The sequence below is a fragment of the Crinia signifera genome, chromosome 2 (assembly GCF_055691185.1).
Source record: "Crinia signifera chromosome 2, ASM5569118v1, whole genome shotgun sequence".
NCBI classification, from domain to species: domain Eukaryota; kingdom Metazoa; phylum Chordata; class Amphibia; order Anura; family Myobatrachidae; genus Crinia; species Crinia signifera.
The window spans coordinates 252,742,587-252,765,846 of record NC_139218.1 but is presented as its reverse complement, the minus strand read 5'-3'; the positions used below and the strand labels follow the sequence as shown (position 1 = coordinate 252,765,846).

The following is a 23,260-nucleotide window of genomic DNA, read 5'->3' as shown; positions in this document are numbered from 1 at the left end:
GAAGCTGTGCAGGGAGGAGGAGATCACTGGTCCGGGCAGCACAGCAGGAGGCTGCCCGGACACAGGTGAGGGGGGGCGGCGCAGATCGGCAGGGGGCGCGAAAGGAAGCCCATAGGCATAACCCCCCGCAGCAAAGCCCCAGCAGTGGGGCTTTGCTGCATATGAAAATGCGGTAAAAATCCAGTAAACTGGGTTTTTACTGCATTTTTAGTTTGGTGAATCTCGCCCATTGTACGTATTGTCCTTATTTTGCTAATATTATGTAGAGTCCTGGCACAATGTGTAATGGGCATCAAGGTGTGTGGCGTAACATGTAATGGGCATTACGATGTGCAATATAAAAAAATAGAATTGAAGCAAAGGTAAAGAAAAAAACAACAACATGATAAGACTGGTCAATGAGTGGGCTGTGTGTGTCAAGGGGCGGGCCACTGTCAAGAAATCTCTCAACACAAAGGTGGTAACCCTAGAACAGTGGTTCCCAACCCTGGTCCTCAAGTACCCCCAACAGTGCACGTTTTCCAAGTCACCCGGCAGGTGCACTCATTATTAAGACACATTTTAAAAGATCCACAGGTGGAGCTAATTATGTCACCTGTGATTCTGTGTGGAGACCTGGAAAATGTGCACTGTTGGGGGTACTTGAGGACCAGGGTTGGGAACCACTGCCCTAGAAGGAGTATATATTTCCGGCTTCCCCTAACACGGTCACGTTGTGGCACCCAGACTGCAATGCATCCTGCGTCATTTTAGCCTAAAAGAAAGTTACAAAAACAAGTTAGCAACACCCAGTAGCAACAATCTCAAGGTCCACAATGGGGGCGTGAGCCTATCCTGCACTCACACACCAGCATCTCTTCTATTGGCGGATGTACAGGGCGAATGTGGCAGCTGTCAAGCATCAGGCGCTCGGGGCTGTGTGACGAAGGTGCGGGGAGGGACTAGGTGGGACCACACCCCTCTTGCAGCAGTGACGTGGTGTCGCCCGGCGGCCTGCAGCAGCGCTGCTGTTATTAGCAGGTAATGACACCGGCAGAGCGAGCATGCGGGGTATATGTATGTACAGAACGACCGGCGCTAACACGAACAGCACGCGCCTTACAAGAGGCTACGTTACCTGTGCGTGGGAGCAGCGTGCGTGCGTGCCGGGTCACATCAGCTGTGATTGTGTGCAGCGGCGCTCAGCGTGTGATGATGTAATGCAGGAGCCTCAGCATCACGCCCACGGTACATTTTGATGCCATACTACATACCTCCCAACATGACCCTCTCCAGGAGGGACACATTGCTCTGTTTCTGGACTTCCCTCATAATATATGATTGCCATCACCTGTTTCACACTGGTTAATTGATTAGAAAGGTGCTTCAACACAGGTAATGGCAATCATTAATTAAGGAAGAAGTCCAGAAAAAGCGGAATGTGTCCCTCCTGGAGAGTCATGTTGGGAGGTATGAATACTATAGACTGACTGCTTCCCCCACCACCTCACTGATGGGGTACTCCAGATGCATACCTAACTTCTGAGGGCCCCATTTATCATGTATCACAGAGGGACCGCAGCAGGAATATCCAATGTCTGCTGTGATCCCTCCTGCTCCTTTTGTAGCCGCATGCATCCCCCATAGGTTTCAATAGGTGAAGCAATGCTGCCCTATTTACCAATATCGGGCAGCATCGCATTGGTTCACGCAACTAATGCCATTTTATGGCATTGTTGCCTATGGGCTACTTACCACACTGCCAGCGGGGCAGTACAGACAGTCGGGGATCAGCACTAACTATCATACCTCCCAACATGACCCTCTCCAGGAGGGACACAATGCTCTGTTTCTGGACTTTCCTCTGAATGTATGATTGCCATCACCTGTGTTGAACAGGGTAATTGATAAGAAAGGTGTTTTTCAACACAGGTGATGCAGTTATTCATTCAGAAGGAAGTCCAGAAACAGAGCATTGTGTCCCTCCTGGAAAGGGTCATATTGGGAGGTATGATATGCATGCGCAGCCCCCCTGGCACCAGGCACAACAGATCATGGGGACAAGCTCCTTCAGGAACATATTTTGCTGATAGGATCGTATAATACAATGCAATCCTGGGTGGTAAGTTCCATACCCTCCAACATTAACCATTGCATTCGGTACACAATGCTCTGCTCCTGGACTTCCCTGGTAATGTAGGATTGCCATCACCTGTGGTGAAACACCTTTCTTATCAACTACCTAGCTCCACACAGGTGATGGCAATCATACATTATTAGGGAAGTCCAGGAACAGAGTATTGTGTACCGAATGCAATGGGTCATGTTGGAGGGTATGAGGTTCCCGCACAGATTGAATGGTAATCATTTTATGGCTTTGGGATGGTACTGCCTCCAGTTTCATCGCCAGACAGCCACGCTGCAGATGCTTGAGCATACACAAAAGGTTTTTTTTGCACATGTACAAATCATATTAATTTTCTTTTATCAAATTATTTTTGGTGATGGTCAGTTACCATCACATCAATAGATTCAATGGCAGAAGGACAGCCATCATTTGATGGTGAGCTTCTGTTATCCATCATCCTTAGTTGCTGTGCCAAAAAGGGGGTGGAACAATGGATGGAGGTGCGTGGCCAATATCCACGACCCAAGCATAATAAAGCACATCTCTGCACTTGCATAATGCTGTGCACATGCGCATGGCATCGGTTCAGTTCTCACTGGTTGTTCTGCTCTGTAATGATCACCGCTCATGCCCGTGTGTGGGACAGTGTCCAGTTAGCAGGACTGTAATCAAGAAAGTTGGGAGGTATGCAGGTGAACCATTCTCTACAGCATTTTTACACAAACTCGGGTAGAAGCATTAGGGTGTGCATCATAAGGTCAGCAATAATGAGGTTGACTCCAAAAGGTCAACATGCACAAGGCTTGCATGGCAAAAAGGTCAACAGAAGTAAAAGGTTCACACGTCAACCACATGTCTGTACCTTGTATGTTTGTTATTGCAAGATGTAAAGAGTTGTTTCCCCCTTTCCCCCACCCCCCTTTTTTCATTCTGTATCCCTCCCCTTGCTGTCTATTTTGACATGTTCTTGAAAATCCAATAAAAATTCAATCTTAAAAAAAAAGAAGTCGACACGTCAAAAGGTTGACATTAGTTTTTCATGGGTTTTTGTGTGTCCCATTTGTAAATTTGAGCATGTGGACCCCCGAATTGTGTACCATGTACCCACACATAGCTTGCTTTGGTGGCATTGCTTCTGGGCAGGTGCCCCGCTGTGCTCCGCACACGTTACCATTCTCTAGCTTGGTGCACCTGGATGGTAAAATATGACAGAATTCATGTATGTTGAAGGATAGTGCTCAACCTATTGATTGTCAACCTAATGCATGTCATCCCAAAGTCCGGATCCCAGTGTATTATGCCTGCACGTATTGATCTGGTATAACGCTTCCTGCCTCACATCTTTATTGAGAGAAAGCAGCAGTGCTGATATGTATTAACATCTCGGATTCCAAAATGGGGGAATTAAGTCGCCCCCTCTGGTGATCACTACCAGATCCCCCACAGCGCATCAGCCTAGCAATGTTGCGCTTTGTCTCACCACCAGCTGGATCACTGGGCACGCGCACGATCTCGCTACTCTCATAAGATGTCACATGCAGACCTGTCCCTGTTTTGGTGTGCTTCCGGTTGTTAGTTTGACAGTAATTAGGTCAATAGGAGGACCGCTATTGGTCGACAGGCAAAAAGTACTGAAGGTGAAAACGGCAATGGTCGACACATGAAAAGGTTGACATGAGTCTTCCACGATAACTTGTTCATACTTTACTATCTGTGCGGGCTACAAGTGTGCCGAGTAAAGCGAAGCACTGTCTGTGGGTACGCATTACACTAATTGGGGTCCATGTTGATATAGACATTAAAAAACATGAAAAACTCATGTCAGTCTTTTTATGTCAACCATTTCCATCCCAACCTTTTGCTTGTGTCGACCTTTTGTCCTTGGCGAACAAGTGCATGTCAACATCTTCACTGTTGACCAATAGTGGTCGACCTAGTGACTGTCGTACGTGGGCAATGACAGCTGCAGCTGTCGAAATCGATAGCTGCAGGTGTCCGAAGGGTCAGTGCTACTGACCATTCTCACATTTCGGGTGCTATCTTGTAGCACCCCTGTAGTGCCCACTTTTGTCAGTATTGTGTAATTTTCAGCTGGGGTATGTTTTCCCTCCTTTTCTTGTCTTTGCCTGCACCCCATAGCAATTCTTACATTTTGAACTCGTCACCCATAGTGGCTTGGGAAATGCTTATGGAACAGGCCTGGGCTCTGTCATATCAGTCAGATATTTTGTACCAGTGGCAAGTCTTCATCCCTATACTGAAGGGGCATGAGGATTTAGAAATTGTTGCAAGAGGCAAGGGGGTCTGTGAAAAAGGGCCGGTTCAGACCCATTCATTTTGGGTTACAATTGGTCCCCTTGTCCGATAGTGGGGGGTTTGCGCATGCGATCTCCAACGGAAATAAAAGTCACTTCTGACTGACAAAGTGGAGAGTAATCATTCAATAGTCAGCAACCATTTAATTATTTCCCTCCCCTTCAGAACACATCCCCTTCGCATGCTAGCGATGGGATGTGGGCGTTCAGTGGGGTGGCGCTGACCTGTTGCGAACAGGTTTGAATTAGGCCCAAATTGCTGGTTCAAGCTAGAATACTTTCTTCTGCATCCCACAGAATATTGATCCTGGTTAGGTTTGGTAAGGGCATTGCCCTCATGAACCTGAAAGGTCGGGTGTCTGTATTTAATGTTTTTCAGGGCACCAGGCTGGCAACTGGAAACCTTATTTTAATTTTACAAGTTGCATTATAAATTGTATTGAGCCCTTTGTAGGACAATGGGAGCTTAATGTGGTCCTTGGAGCGCTAATGTCTAGTCTCTTTGAATTATTTAAAGCACGAGAATACATTTCTGAGTTACAGGAAAGGGAGAATCAACATTTTATTTGTGGTGGGATATGTGCTCCTCACAAATACTGCAACTGAAATAAGCATATATTATACTTCTAAAAGGTATGTTGCACTTTATTTCAGAGGTTCCCAAACTCAGTCCTCAAGGCACCTTAAAGGCCCCCAAACACTACGCGATTTGGCCCCGATTTCGCCCGATTCTGGAGGATTGGGCCGAGAAATCGGGTGAAATTGGCCAAATTGCGTAGGGTATGACATCTGATCTGATCCGATGCGCGGTCCCGTGCGCATCGGATCAGATCCAGATGTCGGACGGTCTGCACATAAGATTAATCATGTGCAGCCGTCTGGGGGAGCATCTGGAGCAGGCTGGCAGTGGGGACCTGTCCGGGGAGCGGCAGGAACAGGGAGTGGTCCGGGGAGCGGCACGAGATGTACCTGCAGGCAGGAAGCGGGGACCGCGGCGCAGTGCAGATGCAGAGCAGAGAGACCGGGGGCGCAGCGGGAGAATAGAAAGAAATCCTATTCAAAAGACTGGGTGGCCGCTGATTGGCTGGGAACTCAGCCAATCAGCGGCCCCCCAGTCTTTTGAATAGGATGGTTTCTATTCTCCCACTGCTCTGCGGTCCCCACGGCGAGCGGGAGAATAGAAACCATCCTATTCAAAAGACTGGGCGGCCGCTGATTGGCTGAGTTCCCAGCCAATCAGCGGCCGGCCAGTCTTTTGAATAGGATTTCTTTCTATTCTCCCGCCGCGCCCCCGGTCTCTCTGCTCTGAGTGACTGAGTCTGCACTGCGCCGCGGTCCCGCAGGTACATCTCGTGCCGCACCCCGGACCACTCACAGCTCCTGCCCCTCCCCGGACAGGTCCTCACTGCCAGTCTGCTCCTGATGCTCCCCACTCCCAGGCCGCTCCCGCCCCCCTTCGGACCGATCCCCGCTCCCACGGACCGCTAGCTCCCCAGCAGCTCCCCCGGACTTTTACATGTGATAAATCGCATCTGATTTATCACATGTAAAAAATGGCACATCAAGTGCCACATCTTATCAAGCTCCCCCGGGGAGCTGCCGGGGAAGCTCAGAGGAAATCGGGGCTGACTTGTAAAATTATGACCACATTTTGGAATTTCTTTAGGCCTATACATTGTTTACAAGCAACACTCCAAAATGGTGATATTTGCACATCAGAAACTGAACATTTTTTATTTTAACAAGGTTAAAATATGGGCTGCAAAATGTGGACATTGGAAATCCCCACATTGGGGGGTATGCAATCTGGGATCATGGCTGTTGATCCCAGCCGAAAGCCGTGATCCTGGCCCATTTGCGGTCAGATCGACCGCATAAAGACAGATGGGATTTAATGTCCCGCCTGCCGCTCAGCGCAAAGGAGGCTTGGCCGCGAAACCGGCCATGGATTGTCGATCTGTGGCCAGGATTGTGACAATCCACGGCCGTTATCGGCAGAACAGGCCCGACAGCTTCTGAAGTCGGGCCCGTTCTGCCGTGATCCCGCATCAATGCTGTCGTTAATGACAGCATTGTATAGATAGCAGCCGCTATTTCCTACCCCCCCCCCCCATTATCCGGGATAGAAGTACACCAAGCACAATGTTGTTGATCTTGCATCAGTATTATCATACTGACATGACCATATCGTCATTTACATGTTGACCTAATTAAGATGTTGTGAACATATTCCACACCCTATTCATGGCTCTAGATTTAGCTACAATCATTGGAGCAGATGTGTCAAGCCTTAAAAAGTGATAAACATCCAGCCATCAGCTCCTAACTGTCATGGTATAGGCTGTGTTTAAAAATAACAGTTAGGAGCGGATTGGCTGGACGTTTATGACTCTTTGTCACCCTGTTATCTCTTTTGAAGGTTTAATACACCTGCCCCACTACTTGAGTATTAACATTTTAAGGCAGTGAGGCAATGTCATATCTATAATGGGTGCATGGTTTGCAATCTGCATGTTCCCCTGGATCCAGGGGACCCACACCACACACTCTGCACCCATATTATACAATAGCTACCTCTCCGCAGTCCTGTGGCGGTTGCACAAATCAACAGGAAAATGGTCTGGTGGCTTATTTTGCAACAATTTGCATATATGCGCATTAAAACACTGGAAAAATGGCGCTGTAGGTGACCTACATGTGTCTACTCACTTGTGCCGTCCAGACAGAGGACCTTATTCTGGTTCACTCCTTCTGGCAATACCTTCTTAGATGGACAAAACCATGTGCACTGCAGGGGGGCAAATGTAAAATGTGCTTGGAGAATTAGATTTGGGTGAGTTATTTTGTTTCTGTGCAGGGAAAATACTGGTTGCTTTATTTTTACACTGCAATATAGATCTCACTTTGAAGTAAAACCCCACCCAAATCTAACTCTCTCTGCACAAGTAAGATTTACCCCACCTGCAATGCACATGGTTTTGTCCATTTAAGAAGGAATTTACCAGGAGTGAACCAAAATAAGGCCCAGACTTTGCTCACAGTCCCCCTCCTCTTTAAGTCATACTTGCCGACTTTGGCATACTCCTTTCCGGGAGAAGCCCGGAGAGGAGTGAAAGGGGGCGGGTAGAGGCTTCGTTTTGGGGTAGGGGCACGGGAGATGTCATCAAGCCCCGCCCCCATGATGGGCTAAAGCCTCAATTTTTGGGTCCGTGGGTGAGGGGAGGGGCTAAAAATGACGCGAAATGCCGCGAATTGCGTCATTTAGCCCCGCCCCCTCCCCGCGGACCCGCGAAAGTCATAGTTTTAAGACCGCGGAGAGAGGGGGAGCCGGGGTTGTAGGGAAATGCGGGAGACTTGCCCCCCTTCCCGGGGGACCGGGAGAGGGACCCGATTTGCGGGACCCGATTTGCGGGACCCTCCCGGCCATTCCGGGAGGGTAGGCAAGTATGCTTTAAGTACACCCCTGTAGTGAGGATTAATATGGCACGTTTTAAACCATAAATCAGTTTTCGCCTCAAAATACCATCTTATTGAACATTCTCCATTTTCACAGTATTAACATTCATTTTAACAAAAAGAAAAAGATTACTTGAATAAATATTTTGTATGATTTCCCTTGCAGACACAGGCACGGGCCAAAATATTTAAATGGTTTAGTGAGTCTGTAGGGGACAGCAATGCACACCAATGTAGCTGAAATGGCTAAACTATTTGTTTTTCTGCATTTAAAACAAAGAAAATGATAATGAGTAATATAAACCTTCTTCCCCCAAATGAGTGTTACATATTTATGTATTACACAAATAGAGTTTTCCCTACAATACTGGATGAGCAAACGAACCCATAGCCATTTGTTGTGAGAGATCTCCCTCTCATGGTAGATGTGGGGTTGAGGCTTCTTATTCTGTTCAATTTTACAAGACGGCTTTGTATAGATTAATGTGTTAATCTCAAACTATAGATAGATTATAGGTTAATCACACATTGATCCCCACCCACATTACTTTGTGTCAGTCCACTGCATCCTATATTGGACAAATAGATCCTACATACAGTAAAAAAATGTTTGCGGGCGAGAAATTTTTCTGCAGCTGGAACACTATTTCTGCATAGGATACGGTCACTAGGTCTACAAGCATTAGGTCGACATGCAGGAAGATCGACATGGGTTAGGTTGACAGGGTCATTAGGTGGTCGCGAACATTATGTCGACATGGGGAAGGTCGACAGTCAAAATGTCGACATGGGGTTTTCACCTTTTTTTTAGCAGACTTGTACCGACAGGTGGTATTTCATGCCCCACCATCCACTAGGGCGTGGTAGGAGAATAAAATAGTGTGCCCGAAGCATGGAGAGCCATGCAAGGGGACGAGGTGCCCATTGCAACCTCCCCTCTTCAATAGAACTCCCATCTTATGCTGCCCATACACGCTGCAATCCCGGCATGCGTTCTGGGCTACAATAGCATCCATCACATCGCATTGCATGCCTTGTGCATGCAATGTGATGCGATGTGATGAATATCAAGTACAAAAAGTATGTGCAACACATACTTTTTGTACTGTGCGATGAGGTGCCGCGGGAGCGCGCACCTCAAAGCACACAGCGGACCCGCCGGGATCGCAGCGTGTATGGGCTGCTTAAGTTAATAAACCCCTATGTGATTAATTGGATGATATATTGTTCCAACACGGATTGAAGCATTAAATCAGCCACATTGCTCAGAATGTACCCACGATATCACAATACCGCAGCTCTTCCTGTCGGGCATGCATGCAGCATGCCCAGGGGCGCTGGAACGTTTTTAGGTTGGGGGGGGCAAGATATAATCTCATTTTGGCGCCCCCTAAATTGCTATATGTTACCCCCGGGCACTATACACACTGGCAGCGGCATATACACGTGGGCATTATACACAGGGCAGCGGCATATATGCATGGGCATTATACACAGGGCACCGGCATATATGCGTGGGCCTTATACACAAGGCAGCGGCATTTACGCATGGGCAGGGGCGGATCCAGGAGAAAATGACAGGGGGGGCACCAAGATAGGGGAGGGGGGTGTTAGTGGTGCCAGTGTCGAGAAATAGATAGAGAGAGTGATAGTGAGCGAGATAGATAGATAGATAGATAGAGAGTAAAAACAGACCCTGGCATTTAAAGTACACAGGCCCACCTTAGCGTAAATAGTGAAGGATGTAGGTGTGTGAGTACTGAAGGCCAAAATTCACATAATGCTACACGTTTTGAGCCAAAATTCACATAATGTTACATGGATTAAGCCAAACTTCAGCGCATGTTCCACAAACAGAGAAATTGCGCGCCGTAGGCGTGCCAAAATTTTTGCACCATGATTCCCATTACACCTCAAGCCACACACCATAATGTCCATTACGTATTATGCAAAACTATCAGCTGGCCGAGTACACCTTGCAGCCAGCCCCTCACATGCCCGCCACTGGCATTAGGCAGGGAGTGCAGCACGGATGCGGGAGTCGGAAGATAAGAAGCATATGCCAGGTAACTGGGGGCAGTCGGCAGGATGGATGGGGGGTACCCTGTGTGCACAGAGGTAGGAGTGTTCGGGCACCCGGGTGATTGTGACTCAAGGAAAGGAGGGAGGACTCTTGTGACTCTAAGGAGATGTCATATCTGACTTCCAGAAACACCACAAACACACCTCAGTCATGGGTGGATTTTCATGTACACACTGTGAATGGTAGATGTATAGTAGAGACGAGATATAACTGATGTCAAACTGAATAGTACTAAAAAACGTACTTACAGTTTGAATGATAGCACCAAGGTAAGTATGGTTGCAGGGGTGAAAGATGGCAGCGTTTGGAAGTGGATCATGCAGACAAGGGAGGTGAAGTCCCTTGCTTAGCCGCGGCTGGGACCCTCTCACTCTTCAGCCTGCACGCCAGCCACAGACTGCAGCTTCATAGTCACAGACTGAACCGCTGCAGCCCAGCGCCGGAGGCTTTGACGGCTGCCACAGTGAGGAGAGCAGAGTCGCGGCTCCCGGCTATTTTAAATTCCGTGCTGCCGCGCCCGCGAGCCAATTGGGGCTTGCTCGTGGTCCAGCAGCCAATCAGGAGTGGTGACTCCTGATTGGCTGTCGGAGCGCGAGCAAGCTCCAATAGACTGGCGAACCCGGCATGCGGCCGCAGTAGCGAAAGTTTTAAAATACCAGGTCGGGTGCTAGGGCTGCTGCAGTAGGGATTCTCACTGTGAATACAGCCGGGCAGCTCACCGTTCTCTGCCCGGCTGTGAATTATTTCTTTCCGGCGGCAGCTCAAATAAAAAAAAATGTCAGAAATGACAGGGGGGGCTGCTTTAGCGTCTCAGTAATTTTGGGGGGGGCAAGCTGCCCCCTCGCCCCCCCCGTTCCGGCGCCACTGAGCATGCCCAATGGGATGACCCAGGGAACAACAGTATGCATTTTAAATGTGGCGAGCAATAATACATTGTTGTCCACTGCATACTGATTTAGCTTATTGTTCGCTTATTGTGATTAGCAGTAATATATTTTATACTGTACTTAAATAGGGTTTAATTACTAAGATGGGAGTTCTATTGAAAATGAAATGTTGCCCAATGCAACCAATCAGATTCTACTTCTTATTTATTCAGCACCTTCTAGAACAGTGGTTCCCAACCCTGGTCCTCAATTACCCCCAACAGTGCACGTTTTCTAGGTCTCCACACAGAATCACAGGTGACATAATTAGCTCCACCTGTGGATCTTTTAAAATGTGCCTGAATAATGAGTGCACCTGCTGGGTGACCTGGAAAACGTGCACTGTTGGGGGTACTTGAGGACCAGCGTTGGGAACCACTGTTCTAGAAGATAATAAATAGAATCCAATTGGTTGCCCATAGCAACATTCCCCTTTGTGAAGACTTCTTTAAATGTTTTTAAGATACATTTTTATTTATTTAATTTTTCAATGTCTACACAGAAGTCTTCTTTCAATTGCATTTTTAAGAACAAAAATATTAAGCTATTACACTCCCATTAGGCTGCATCTACACATTGCGTTTCAGCAAGATGCAGTTGAACAAGATCCTGTTTAGCAGGATGCAGCTTCTTGTGTCTACACATTGGGGGAAATTTACTAAGATAAGGGTTGTATTTCACATGGGATGTTGCTATGGGCAACCCATCAGATACTATCTATTATCTTCTAGAAGTAGTAGTAGTTCCTGATTGGTTGCCCATAGCAACAACCCATGGGAAATACAACTCATATCTTTGTAAATTTCCCCAACTGAGTTTTTGCAGAATGCAGCAGGAATGTATATACAGGTGAAAATCAAAAAATTTGAATATAGATATTGAATAGACTTATTACATGTAAAGTGAGATATGTTAAGCCTTTAATTGTTATCATTTTGATGATTGCAGCTTACAGTTTATGAAAACCCCAAATCCAAAATCTCAGAAAATTAGAATATTGTGAAAAGGTTCAATAATTTAGGCTCAAAGTGTCACACTCTATATAGCTAATTAATCTAAAACACCTACAAGGGTCGCTGGGCCTTTAAATCGTCTCTCAGTCTGGTTCAGTAGAATTTACAAGACTGCCGACATGACAGTTGAACAGAAAACCATCAATAACACCCTCTACAAGGAGGGAAAGCCTCACACAAGGAGTGGAAGGGAAAAGTGTGAAAGAAAAAGGTGCACAAGCAGCAGGGATGACCGCAGCCTGGAGAAGATTTTCATGAAAATTCCAGTAAAAAGTATGGGGGAACTTCACAAGGAGTCGACTAAGGCTGGAGTTAGTGCATCAAGAGCCACCACACACAATCAGATCTTGGACATGAGTCAGAAGCATATTACCTGGTCTAAAGGAAAAAATAACTGGTCTGTTGCACAGTGGTCCAAAGTCATCTATTCTGATGAGAGTAAATTTCGCATCTCATTTGGAAACCAAGGTCCCAGGGTCTGGAGGAAGAATGGAGAGACACACAATCCAAGATGCTTAAAGTACAATGTGAAGCTTCTACAGTCTGTGTTGATTTGGGGTGCCATGCCATCTGCTGGTATTGGTCCACTGTGCTTTATTAAGTCCAGAGTCAATGGAGCCATCTACAATACATTTTAGAGCACTTCATGCTTCCTTTAGCAGACAAGCTATCTGGGGATGTCGACTTCATTATCCATCAGGACTTGGCACCTGCCCACACTGCCAAAAGTACCAAAACCTGGTTCAATGACTGTGGGATTACTGTGCTGTAAACTTGCCTGACCTATACCCCATAGAGAGTCTATGGGGCATTGCCAAGAGAAAGATGAGAGACATGAGACCAAACAAGGCAGAAGAGCTGAAGGCCGCTATTAAAGCATTCCAAAACACCTCAGGAGTGCCACCGGCTAATAGCGTCCATGCCACTGAGCATTGAGGCAGTAATCATGCAAAAGGGGCCCTAACTAAGTACTGATTACATATGCATTATTATACTTTTCAGAGGGCCGATATTTCTGTATTTAAATTATTTTTTCTTTTTTTTTTATTGATTTCATGTAATGTTCTAATTTTCTGAGATTTGGGGGTTTTATAAGCTGTAATCATCAAAATTATGACCATTAACCCCTTACCGACGCAGCATGTTTTTGCCTTCCTGACAGAGCCCTTTTTTTCAAATCTGACATGTATCACTTAAGTGGGGATAACTTTTTTTTGCTTTTACTTATCCCAGTGATTTTGAGATTGTTTTCTCGTGACACATTGTACTTTAAATTAGTGGTAAATTTTGGTCGATACAGTTTTTTTTTTTTTTGTGAAAAATACCAAAATGTCGTAAAAAAATTGAACATTTTGCTATTTGCAAAATGTAAAATTTTCTGCTTGTGAGACAAATAATCATACCACTCAAAATAGTTAATAACTAACATAGACCATATCTAAACTTTATTATTACATCATTATTTCAACTTTCTTTTATTTTTTTTGGACGCTAGGGGGCAGCAGAGTCTAAATTTTACACATCACACAGTAAACGCTGCTTTTGGCTGTTCACGTTTGAACAGCCAATCGCAGCGATCGCCCATGGCGGGGGGCATCGCTGCCCCCCCTGGGCAATGAGGGAAGATGTCTGCTGTCAGGGACAGCAGACATCGTCCCTCTGTCACCGCGTCTCTAGACGCGGTGACAGTTACAAGTCATGACGTACATTTATGCCATGTGTCGGGAAGTACATCCCGACCATGACGTAAATGTACGTCAAATGTCGGGAAGGGGTTAAAGGCTTCAAATATCTCACTTTGCACGTAAAGACACTATATAATATATTAGTTTCAGCTTTTAAGTTGAAATAAATGAACTTTTGCACGATATTAGAATTTTTCGAGTTTCACCTGTATATCCTCTTGAGTAAGCATCCTGCAAAAAAGCTCCTGTTCGACCGCATCCTGTTAAAATGCACTGTGTAGATGCAGCCATAGATTTAAATGTCTAGGCTCCTTCCTGCCAAACCGGTCCCTTTAAAAGAGTCAAAACGCAATGTGTAGACACAGCCTTATATGGAGTGTTTGCTTTGTATACTTGTACCCTATTTTTGCCTAAGATCATATGCAAAAAAAAATAAATGGGAGTAAATTTACTAAGGCTTCTAAAAATTCAAAGAGGTGTTGTTCATAGCAGCCAATCAGATTATGTCTATCATTTTTTAAGATGCACTAGAGCAGGGGTGGGGAACCTCCGGCCCACGGGCCGGATACGGCCCCTGCACCCAGTATGTCCGGCCCGCCCGCCTATATTACTTTTTAAACAGCCACCCGTCCGGCTATATTTCCGATTAATCGGCCGCCCACCCGCCCGCCTATATTACTGAAGTATCAGCCGCCCGCCTATATTACATACCAGCCACCGGGGATGGCTGCTGCTGCTGCTGCCGCCGGGAAGATGTGCATAAGACGCGCCCGCCAATCACTGCCAGCGCATCAACTCCACAGCCACTGTGATTGGCGGGCGCGTCTTCTGCACATCTCCCCGGCGGCGGCAGCAGCAGCCATCCCCGGCGCCTGGTATGTAATATAGGCGGGCGGGCGGCTGATACTTCAGTAATATAGGCGGGCGGGCGGCTGATACTTCAGTAATATAGGCGGGCGGGCATCTGATTAATCGGTAATATAGGCGGGCGGGCAGCTGATTAATCGGTAATATAGCCGGGCGATGGTTTAAAAAGTAATAAAGCGGGCGGGCGGCTGGGCTGATACATCAGTAATATAGGCGGGCGGGCAGGCGGCTGATTAATCGGTAATATAGCCGGGCGGGTGGCGGGGGAGATGTGCAGAAGACGCGCCCACCAATGCTGCTTCTCTCACCCTCCCTTCCCCAGTGACTGGCAGATCGAGGGGTTGTCATTTACCCCTGGATTCACCCCCAAACAGGTTAATGTGATTATGTCTGATTATCATAATCAGACATAATCACATTAACCTGTTTGGGGGTGACACCCCCCCTTCCTCCACACTGTCACTTTTTATGGTGTCTCTGCCCACATGTATATGCTGCTGCCAGTGTGTATAATTCCCACATGTATATGCCGCCGTCAGTGTGTATAATGCCCACATGTATATGTCGCTTCCCGTGTGTATAATGCCCACATGTATATGTCGCTGCCCGTGTGTATAATGCCCACATGTATATGCCGCTGTCCTGTGTATAATGCCCACATGTATATGCTGCTGCCCGTGTGTGTATAATGCCCACATGTATATGCCGCTGCCCGTGTGTATAATGCCCACATGTATATGCCGCTGCCCTGTGTATAATGCCCACATGTATATGCCGCTGCCAGTGTGTATAATGCCCACATATATATGCCGGTGCCCTTGTGTATTATGCCCACATGTATATGCCGGTGCCCTGTGTATAATGCCCACATGTATATGCCGCTGCCAGTGTGTATAATGCCCACATATATATGCCGGTGCCCTTGTGTATTATGCCCACATGTATATGCCGGTGCCCTGTGTATAATGCCCACATGTATATGCCGCTGCCAGTGTGTATAATGCCCACATATATATGCCGGTGCCCTTGTGTATTATGCCCACATGTATATGCCGGTTCCCTGTGTATAATGCCCACATGTATATGCCGCTGCCAGTGTGTATAATGCCCACATATATATGCCGGTGCCCTTGTGTATTATGCCCACATGTATATGCCGGTGCCCTGTGTATAATGCCCACATGTATATGCCGCTGCCAGTGTGTATAATGCCCACATATATATGCCGGTGCCCTTGTGTATTATGCCCACATGTATATGCCGGTGCCCTGTGTATAATGCCCACATGTATATGCCGCTGCCAGTGTGTATAATGCCCACATATATATGCCGCTGCCCTTGTGTATTATGCCCACATGTATATGCCGGTTCCCTGTGTATAATGCCCACATGTATATGCCGCTGCCAGTGTGTATAATGCCCACATGTATATGCTGCTGCCAGTGTGTATAATGCCCACATGTATATGCCGCTGCCCTGTGTATAATGCCCACATGTATATGCCGCTGCCCGTGTGTATAATTCCCACATGTATATGCCGCCGTCAGTGTGTATAATGCCCACATATATATGTTGCTGCCCGTGTGTATAATGCCCACATGTATATGTCGCTGCCCGTGTGTATAATGCCCACATGTATATGCCGCTGCCCTGTGTATAATGCCCACATGTATATGCTGCTGCCCGTGTGTATAATGCCCACATGTATATGCCGCTGTCCTGTGTATAATGCCCACATGTATATGCCGCTGCCCGTGTGTATAATGCCCACATGTATATGCCGGTGCCCTGTGTATAATGCCCACATGTATATGCCGCTGCCAGTGTGTATAATGCCCACATATATATGCCGGTGCCCTTGTGTATTATGCCCACATGTATATGCCGGTGCCCTGTGTATAATGCCCACATGTATATGCCGCTGCCAGTGTGTATAATGCCCACATATATATGCCGGTGCCCTTGTGTATTATGCCCACATGTATATGCCGGTTCCCTGTGTGTATAATGCCCACATATATATGCCGGTGCCCTTGTGTATTATGCCCACATGTATATGCCGGTGCCCTGTGTATAATGCCCACATGTATATGCCGCTGCCAGTGTGTATAATGCCCACATGTATATGCCGCTGCCAGTGTGTATAATGCCCACATATATATGCCGGTGCCCTTGTGTATTATGCCCACATGTATATGCCGGTGCCCTGTGTATAATGCCCACATGTATATGCCGCTGCCAGTGTGTATAATGCCCACATATATATGCCGGTGCCCTTGTGTATTATGCCCACATGTATATGCCGGTGCCCTGTGTATAATGCCCACATGTATATGCCGCTGCCAGTGTGTATAATGCCCACATATATATGCCGGTGCCCTTGTGTATTATGCCCACATGTATATGCCGGTTCCCTGTGTATAATGCCCACATGTATATGCCGCTGCCAGTGTGTATAATGCCCACATATATATGCCGGTGCCCTTGTGTATTATGCCCACATGTATATGCCGGTGCCCTGTGTATAATGCCCACATGTATATGCCGCTGCCAGTGTGTATAATGCCCACATATATATGCCGGTGCCCTTGTGTATTATGCCCACATGTATATGCCGGTGCCCTGTGTATAATGCCCACATGTATATGCCGCTGCCAGTGTGTATAATGCCCACATATATATGCCGCTGCCCTTGTGTATTATGCCCACATGTATATGCCGGTTCCCTGTGTATAATGCCCACATGTATATGCCGCTGCCAGTGTGTATAATGCCCACATGTATATGCTGCTGCCAGTGTGTATAATGCCCACATGTATATGCCGCTGCCCTGTGTATAATGCCCACATGTATATGCCGCTGCCCGTGTGTATAATTCCCACATGTATATGCCGCCGTCAGTGTGTATAATGCCCACATATATATGTTGCTGCCCGTGTGTATAATGCCCACATGTATATGTCGCTGCCCGTGTGTATAATGCCCACATGTATATGCCGCTGCCCTGTGTATAATGCCCACATGTATATGCTGCTGCCCGTGTGTATAATGCCCACATGTATATGCCGCTGTCCTGTGTATAATGCCCACATGTATATGCCGCTGCCCGTGTGTATAATGCCCACATGTATATGCCGGTGCCCTGTGTATAATGCCCACATGTATATGCCGCTGCCAGTGTGTATAATGCCCACATATATATGCCGGTGCCCTTGTGTATTATGCCCACATGTATATGCCGGTGCCCTGTGTATAATGCCCACATGTATATGCCGCTGCCAGTGTGTATAATGCCCACATATATATGCCGGTGCCCTTGTGTATTATGCCCACATGTATATGCCGGTTCCCTGTGTATAATGCCCACATGTATATGCCGCTGCCAGTGTGTATAATGCCCACATGTATATGCCGCTGCCCGTGTGTATAATGCCCACATGTATATGCTGCTGCCCGTGTGTATAATGCCCACATGTATATGCCGCTGCCCTGTGTATAATGCCCACATATATATGCCGGTGCCCTTGTTTATTATGCCCACATGTATATGCCGGTGCCCTGTGTATAATGCCCACATGTATATGCCGCTGCCAGTGTGTATAATGCCCACATATATATGCCGGTGCCCTTGTGTATTATGCCCACATGTATATGCCGGTTCCCTGTGTATAATGCCCACATGTATATGCCGCTGCCAGTGTGTATAATGCCCACATGTATATGCCGCTGCCCGTGTGTATAATGCCCACATGTATATGCTGCTGCCCGTGTGTATAATGCCCACATGTATATGCCGCTGCCCTGTGTATAATGCCCACATATATATGCCGGTGCCCTTGTTTATTATGCCCACATGTATATGCCGGTGCCCTGTGTATAATGCCCACATGTATATGCCGCTGCCAGTGTGTATAATGCCCACATATATATGCCGGTGCCCTTGTGTATTATGCCCACATGTATATGCCGGTGCCCTGTGTATAATGCCCACATGTATATGCCGCTGCCAGTGTGTATAATGCCCACATATATATGCCGGTGCCCTTGTGTATTATGCCCACATGTATATGCCGCTGCCCTGTGTATAATGCCCACATGTATATGCCGCTGCCAGTGTGTATAATGCCCACATGTATATGCCGCTGCCCGTGTGTATAATGCCCACATGTATATGCCGCTGCCCGTGTGTATAATGCCCACATGCATATGCCGCTGCCCTGTGTATAATGCCCACATATATATGCCGGTGCCCTTGTTTATTATGCCCACATGTATATGCCGCTGCCCTGTGTATAATGCCCACATGTATATGCCGGTTCGATGTGTATAATGCCCACATGTATATGCCGCTGCCCTGTGTATAATGCCCACATGTATATGCCGCTGCCCTGTGTATAATGCCCACGCGTATATGCTGATAATTTATAATTTTTATATGGCCCCGAAGGGTTTTCAAATTTTCCAAATGGCCCTCGGTAGAAAAAAGGTTCCCCACCCCTGCACTAGAGAAATGATTGACATAATCTAGTTGCTATGGGCAACATCACCTCTTTTGATTTTTAGAAGCTTTTGTACGTTTACACCTTAGAGTCTGTTCATTCTTTCACTAAAAGTCTCATATTTCTTTTTACCCTTTTCTCCAACCATAGGAATGCTAGCCGCACCAGTTATTAAGCAGATGACCTTCAAAGCTTTACAAGTGGAGAGGCTTTTAAATGATAGAAATTACGAGGAAATTACATACCACCTCTCTTACTTTGAAACGGCAAATATCAGCTTTGCAACCCTGCAACAGAGTGATGCCATCAGAGTTGTGTACAGAGTACTTAAGAGCTGTCCAGAAGGAGCATTGAAAAGAAAAGCAAAGGGCTTACTATGCAAATGGAAACTCTTGTTCAAAGACAGCTCTCTGCATGCCAGCAAGGTACACAACAAGTGCACAGGTGACCACAAAGAAAGTTCTGACAAAGCAGATGTCCCAGCCATGCAACAAAAGTCAATTCTTGGTAGCACAAGGGATGAATATGGCTCTACTGAAGATCACGAAGAAGCAGTCCAAAATCTACAGCCAAGCAGTGAAGCAGTGTGCGGGAAACAGCTCAATAGGGACAACCAGGGGCTCCAGGAACAGAGTATGGAGCATTTGAGAATGAAATGCAGGGAGCTATTGTATCAAGCTTTGACCCTTGAGTCTTCACAGTGTCAACAGGAAAAACCCCAAGCATTTATTAAGGAGCTTGAGGAAAATATCTACACTATGTATGCTGGAAATCACAAAAAGTACAGAAGCTGCATACGAAGCAAAATCTCCAATCTGAAGAATCCTAAAAATGTGCATCTGAAAGAGTTAATTTGTTCTGGATCACTGAGCCCAAAGACGTTTGCTAGAATGAATGCAATGGAGATGGCTAGTGATGAGCTCAGAAACCTTAGGGCTAGCTATACTCAGACTTGTGTTCAGGAGCATCAGCTTCCCGAGGGTGTTGATGGGGTCAAAACAGATAAGATTATGTGTAGGAAATGTGAGAAGTTTGACTGTACAGTTACCATGATTTCCAGGGGAACACTTTTCCTCCCTGGTTGGGTACGCGCTGGGAACCCAGATGAAGAGATGATGACTTTTGTAACGTGTAACGGCTGTGGAGAAAAATGGTATCATAGTAGATGGAACTGTCTGTGAACTAATCCATCAACTCTAATAATTCATTTGTATAATTGTATTGTATACTTTAAATTATTTCAAGACTATGTGAACCTTTGTTTGTGTTACATTGTAATGTTTCCTGTACACCACAAGACACAGTTAGTGGTGCCACATAATTATATATGAAATTAAACAAACCACCTTAATAATGTCATAATAATGTATTTCCTGCTTTGTACTATTGCATAGAGGCAATGGGGAACCTGCTATCTTGCCCTGTTATTGTTTATAAATGAATTATTTCCCAATATATTAAATATTGGAGATTTTATTTGGTACTTGTGTATTAGCACGGCGCCCACGATTTCCATCTTATGGCATCTTATACAATTTAAAATTATATACCATTGTATATGGCATACAATGGCATACAATGGCATACAATGAGATGAGATAACATTTTAAATTGTATAAGCACACTAATGGGTGCTTTCAATGTTAATTGGCCCCCTATAAGATTTTTAATTGTATAAGCACCCTAATGGGTGCTTACAATGTTAAATGCACCCCCACACCACCCCCACTATCAACGCCAACCTGAAGCGTGGTGAGCGCAGCGAGCCCGTGAGGGGTGGCGGTACGCGCCCTCCGACCTTTTCATACCCCCACTATCCATGTCGGCGTGAAGTTGATTTTATATAGTGTGGCGAGCGGCTGCATTTTACTTTACATGTATTACGCGTCCCCTCGCGGGGCACGCTGCGCTCGCCACGCTTCGGGCTCGGAGGCTTGCTGCGCTCGCCACACTATATAAAATCAGCTCCACGCTGACATGGATAGTGGGGGTATGAAAAGGTCGGAGGACGCGTACCGCCGCCCCTTGCGGGCTTGTTGCGCTCGCCACGCTTTGGGTTGGCGTTGATAGTGGGGGTGGCGTGGGGGTGCATTTAACATTGTAAGCACCAATTAGGGTGCTTATACAATTAAAAATCTTATATGGGGGCCAATTAACATTGAAAGCAACCATTAGTGTGCTTATACAATTTAAAATCGTATCTCATCTCATCTCATTGTATGCCATACAGCACATACTTTTTGTACCGTACTATGTGATGCGCGGGAGCGCGCATCGCATAGTACTAAACGGAACCGGCGAAAACGGACCGTGTATGGGCTGCATTAGATCGGGTCCCATTGCATCGCATCTCATCTCATTGCATACCATATTAAGCCTTATGGTATGCAATGCGATGGGCGCTGTAATAATACACAAGTACCTTTTATTTTCACATTTTTTTATTTTAAAATAAACCTTCTTACTGGTCCCTCCAATGCTTTATTGGACTATTCTTACTTGAATAGCCAAACCAAGGCTGACTGATATTTGTTGGAAATAATCGTAAACTACAGAAGAATATTATTGTATCAGATATTAGGAAAAAGTCACTTTCCCACCACATCATACTTAAAATGTCCATATGCAGTGTTTTATTCTGATGGTGCACAACAAGTACACTATACTTGCACTTTGTTTTGGTATCATTTCTATGGGTGCCGGATGCGGTCCTGACAGTCGGGATCCCGACAGTCATTTACCCGACGCCGGGATCCCGACTGTCAAAACGCCGCAGGCAGGTGCCCGACGGCCACCTGCTATTTTCCCTGGTGGGGGTCCACGACCCCCATAGAGGGAGAATAGAATAGGTGGCGAGCGTAGCGAGCCACCGTGCCCACAGCGTGGCGAGCGTAGCGAGCCCGCAAGGGGCTTTGTTGCGCTCACCATGCTGTCTGAGTCCGGCGGCCTAATGACTGTCGGGATCCCAACTGTTGGAACCCTATACTACACCCCATTTCCATTACTTAAAACTAGCTCCAGAAGCAGAAATGACTGAATTATTAAAATAAGCATTGGGTCCCATACAGTTGGCATCTATGAAGGAATTTGCTGTTCTGCAGATGCTTGGGTCAGGTGATCGTCAAAATTCAACATTTTGGACAATCTAGATTTTCTAATAATGACCCAAAAATGATTCTAATTGAAAAATTGGGGATTTTTAACATGTTGGATTTTGCTGACCCCTATTACATTTATGACCATTGGGGAATCACCCTTAAGATGTACGGAAGCAGGTGCGGAAGCAAATCTTGTGTCAACTTGTAGACGTAGATCAGTACTTGCACCTTTTTTATAGAAAAAAAAGATTTTATCTGAGTCATTCTAAAGTATAGCTATGTAAATATAATGTTGCTTTACAGGACTGTTCTATTGGCTACTGCCAAACAGCTAGTGGAATGTTAGACTATTTTGCTGTTTGTTAAATAAAAAGAAATATTAATTAGTATAAATTCCACTTTATCAATGCAGCAGTTTTTTTTAAACTTCCCAGTACTTTACCTGGGATTTGGTATATGCTACATTATTTTATTTATTCAAATTGACATCCTATTGTAAAGGGCAACGGAATTTGCTGCGTTATATAAGAAACTCAAATAAATTTAAAAAATAACCAACAATGGTGTTAAAGACGGGGTAGGCAAATATCTAACCTTGCAGATTGCTGTATTCAAATAGCTTTGAGTATTTAAAAAAAAAAAACTACTCTGTTAACTGGTAATAACTTTATAGTGCAATAATTTGTGCCTAGACAGGTCCACAAGGAGCCACTGTTTGACTTCTAACTCTGGGCCTCATTCAGATGATGGGGCAGCTGTGCATGCACAGGGCAAATTATGCGCATGAGCATACTGGTCCCTGCATCCTCGCGCACAGTGCACCCATGCTAATTTTGTTATTTACTTACTGTAATGTTAAGTTTTGTCTCCCTGTACTGTTCCTATATATGACGCTGCAAAACACTTGTGGCACCTTATAAATATAATATTAATAATGCTGCAGTCTGGGATTGAGTGGAGACGGCTGCATTCCAAAAAGAGGTGCATGTCGTCCCCGTTTTGTAAGGGTCGCTAGTGTGTCCTTGGAAACTACTTCATTGGCCTCTACATCGTGAACAGCACTGGCATCCTCCGTAGCATGGGGGTTACACAGAAAAACGATATTCCCACAAGGGATCCAATGCTGCGATCACACATGTATGCTGGAGCTGTCTATTTACAGAAGGCACCTCTTGCATCCATCTCTGAATCAGGCCCTCTGTGTGAAAATT

At 46.1% G+C, this 23,260-nt stretch overlaps 1 protein-coding gene across 2 annotated transcripts; it reads left to right on the top strand.

Annotated features, from left to right (window-relative positions):
- Positions 1 to 895: 895 nt before the first annotated feature.
- TCEANC (transcription elongation factor A N-terminal and central domain containing) lies at positions 896 to 20,584 on the top strand. Of its 2 annotated transcripts, none has more exons than XM_083174307.1 (2): positions 896 to 1,020; positions 19,102 to 20,582. In XM_083174307.1, the coding sequence occupies exon 2, from the start codon at positions 19,104 to 19,106 to the stop codon at positions 20,130 to 20,132; it is 1,029 nt and encodes a 342-aa protein (XP_083030433.1). In that variant the 5' UTR covers positions 896 to 1,020; positions 19,102 to 19,103; the 3' UTR covers positions 20,133 to 20,582. The 2 variants fall into 2 exon arrangements, with proteins under 2 accessions (XP_083030433.1, XP_083030432.1); XM_083174306.1 differs by lacking the exon at positions 896 to 1,020 and adding an exon at positions 2,285 to 2,339 and having other exon boundaries at positions 19,102 to 20,584.
- Positions 20,585 to 23,260: the final 2,676 nt, after the last annotated feature.

Bases quoted from the DNA above. Each gene is read 5' to 3' on its own strand.
- TCEANC (XM_083174306.1), top strand. From the start codon at position 2,291: ATGCAATGGGTCATGTTGGAGGGTATGAGGTTCCCGCACAGATTGAAT. The intron at 2,340-19,101 runs GTAATCATTTTA...CTCCAACCATAG, and splicing joins GTTCCCGCACAGATTGAATG to GAATGCTAGCCGCACCAGTT.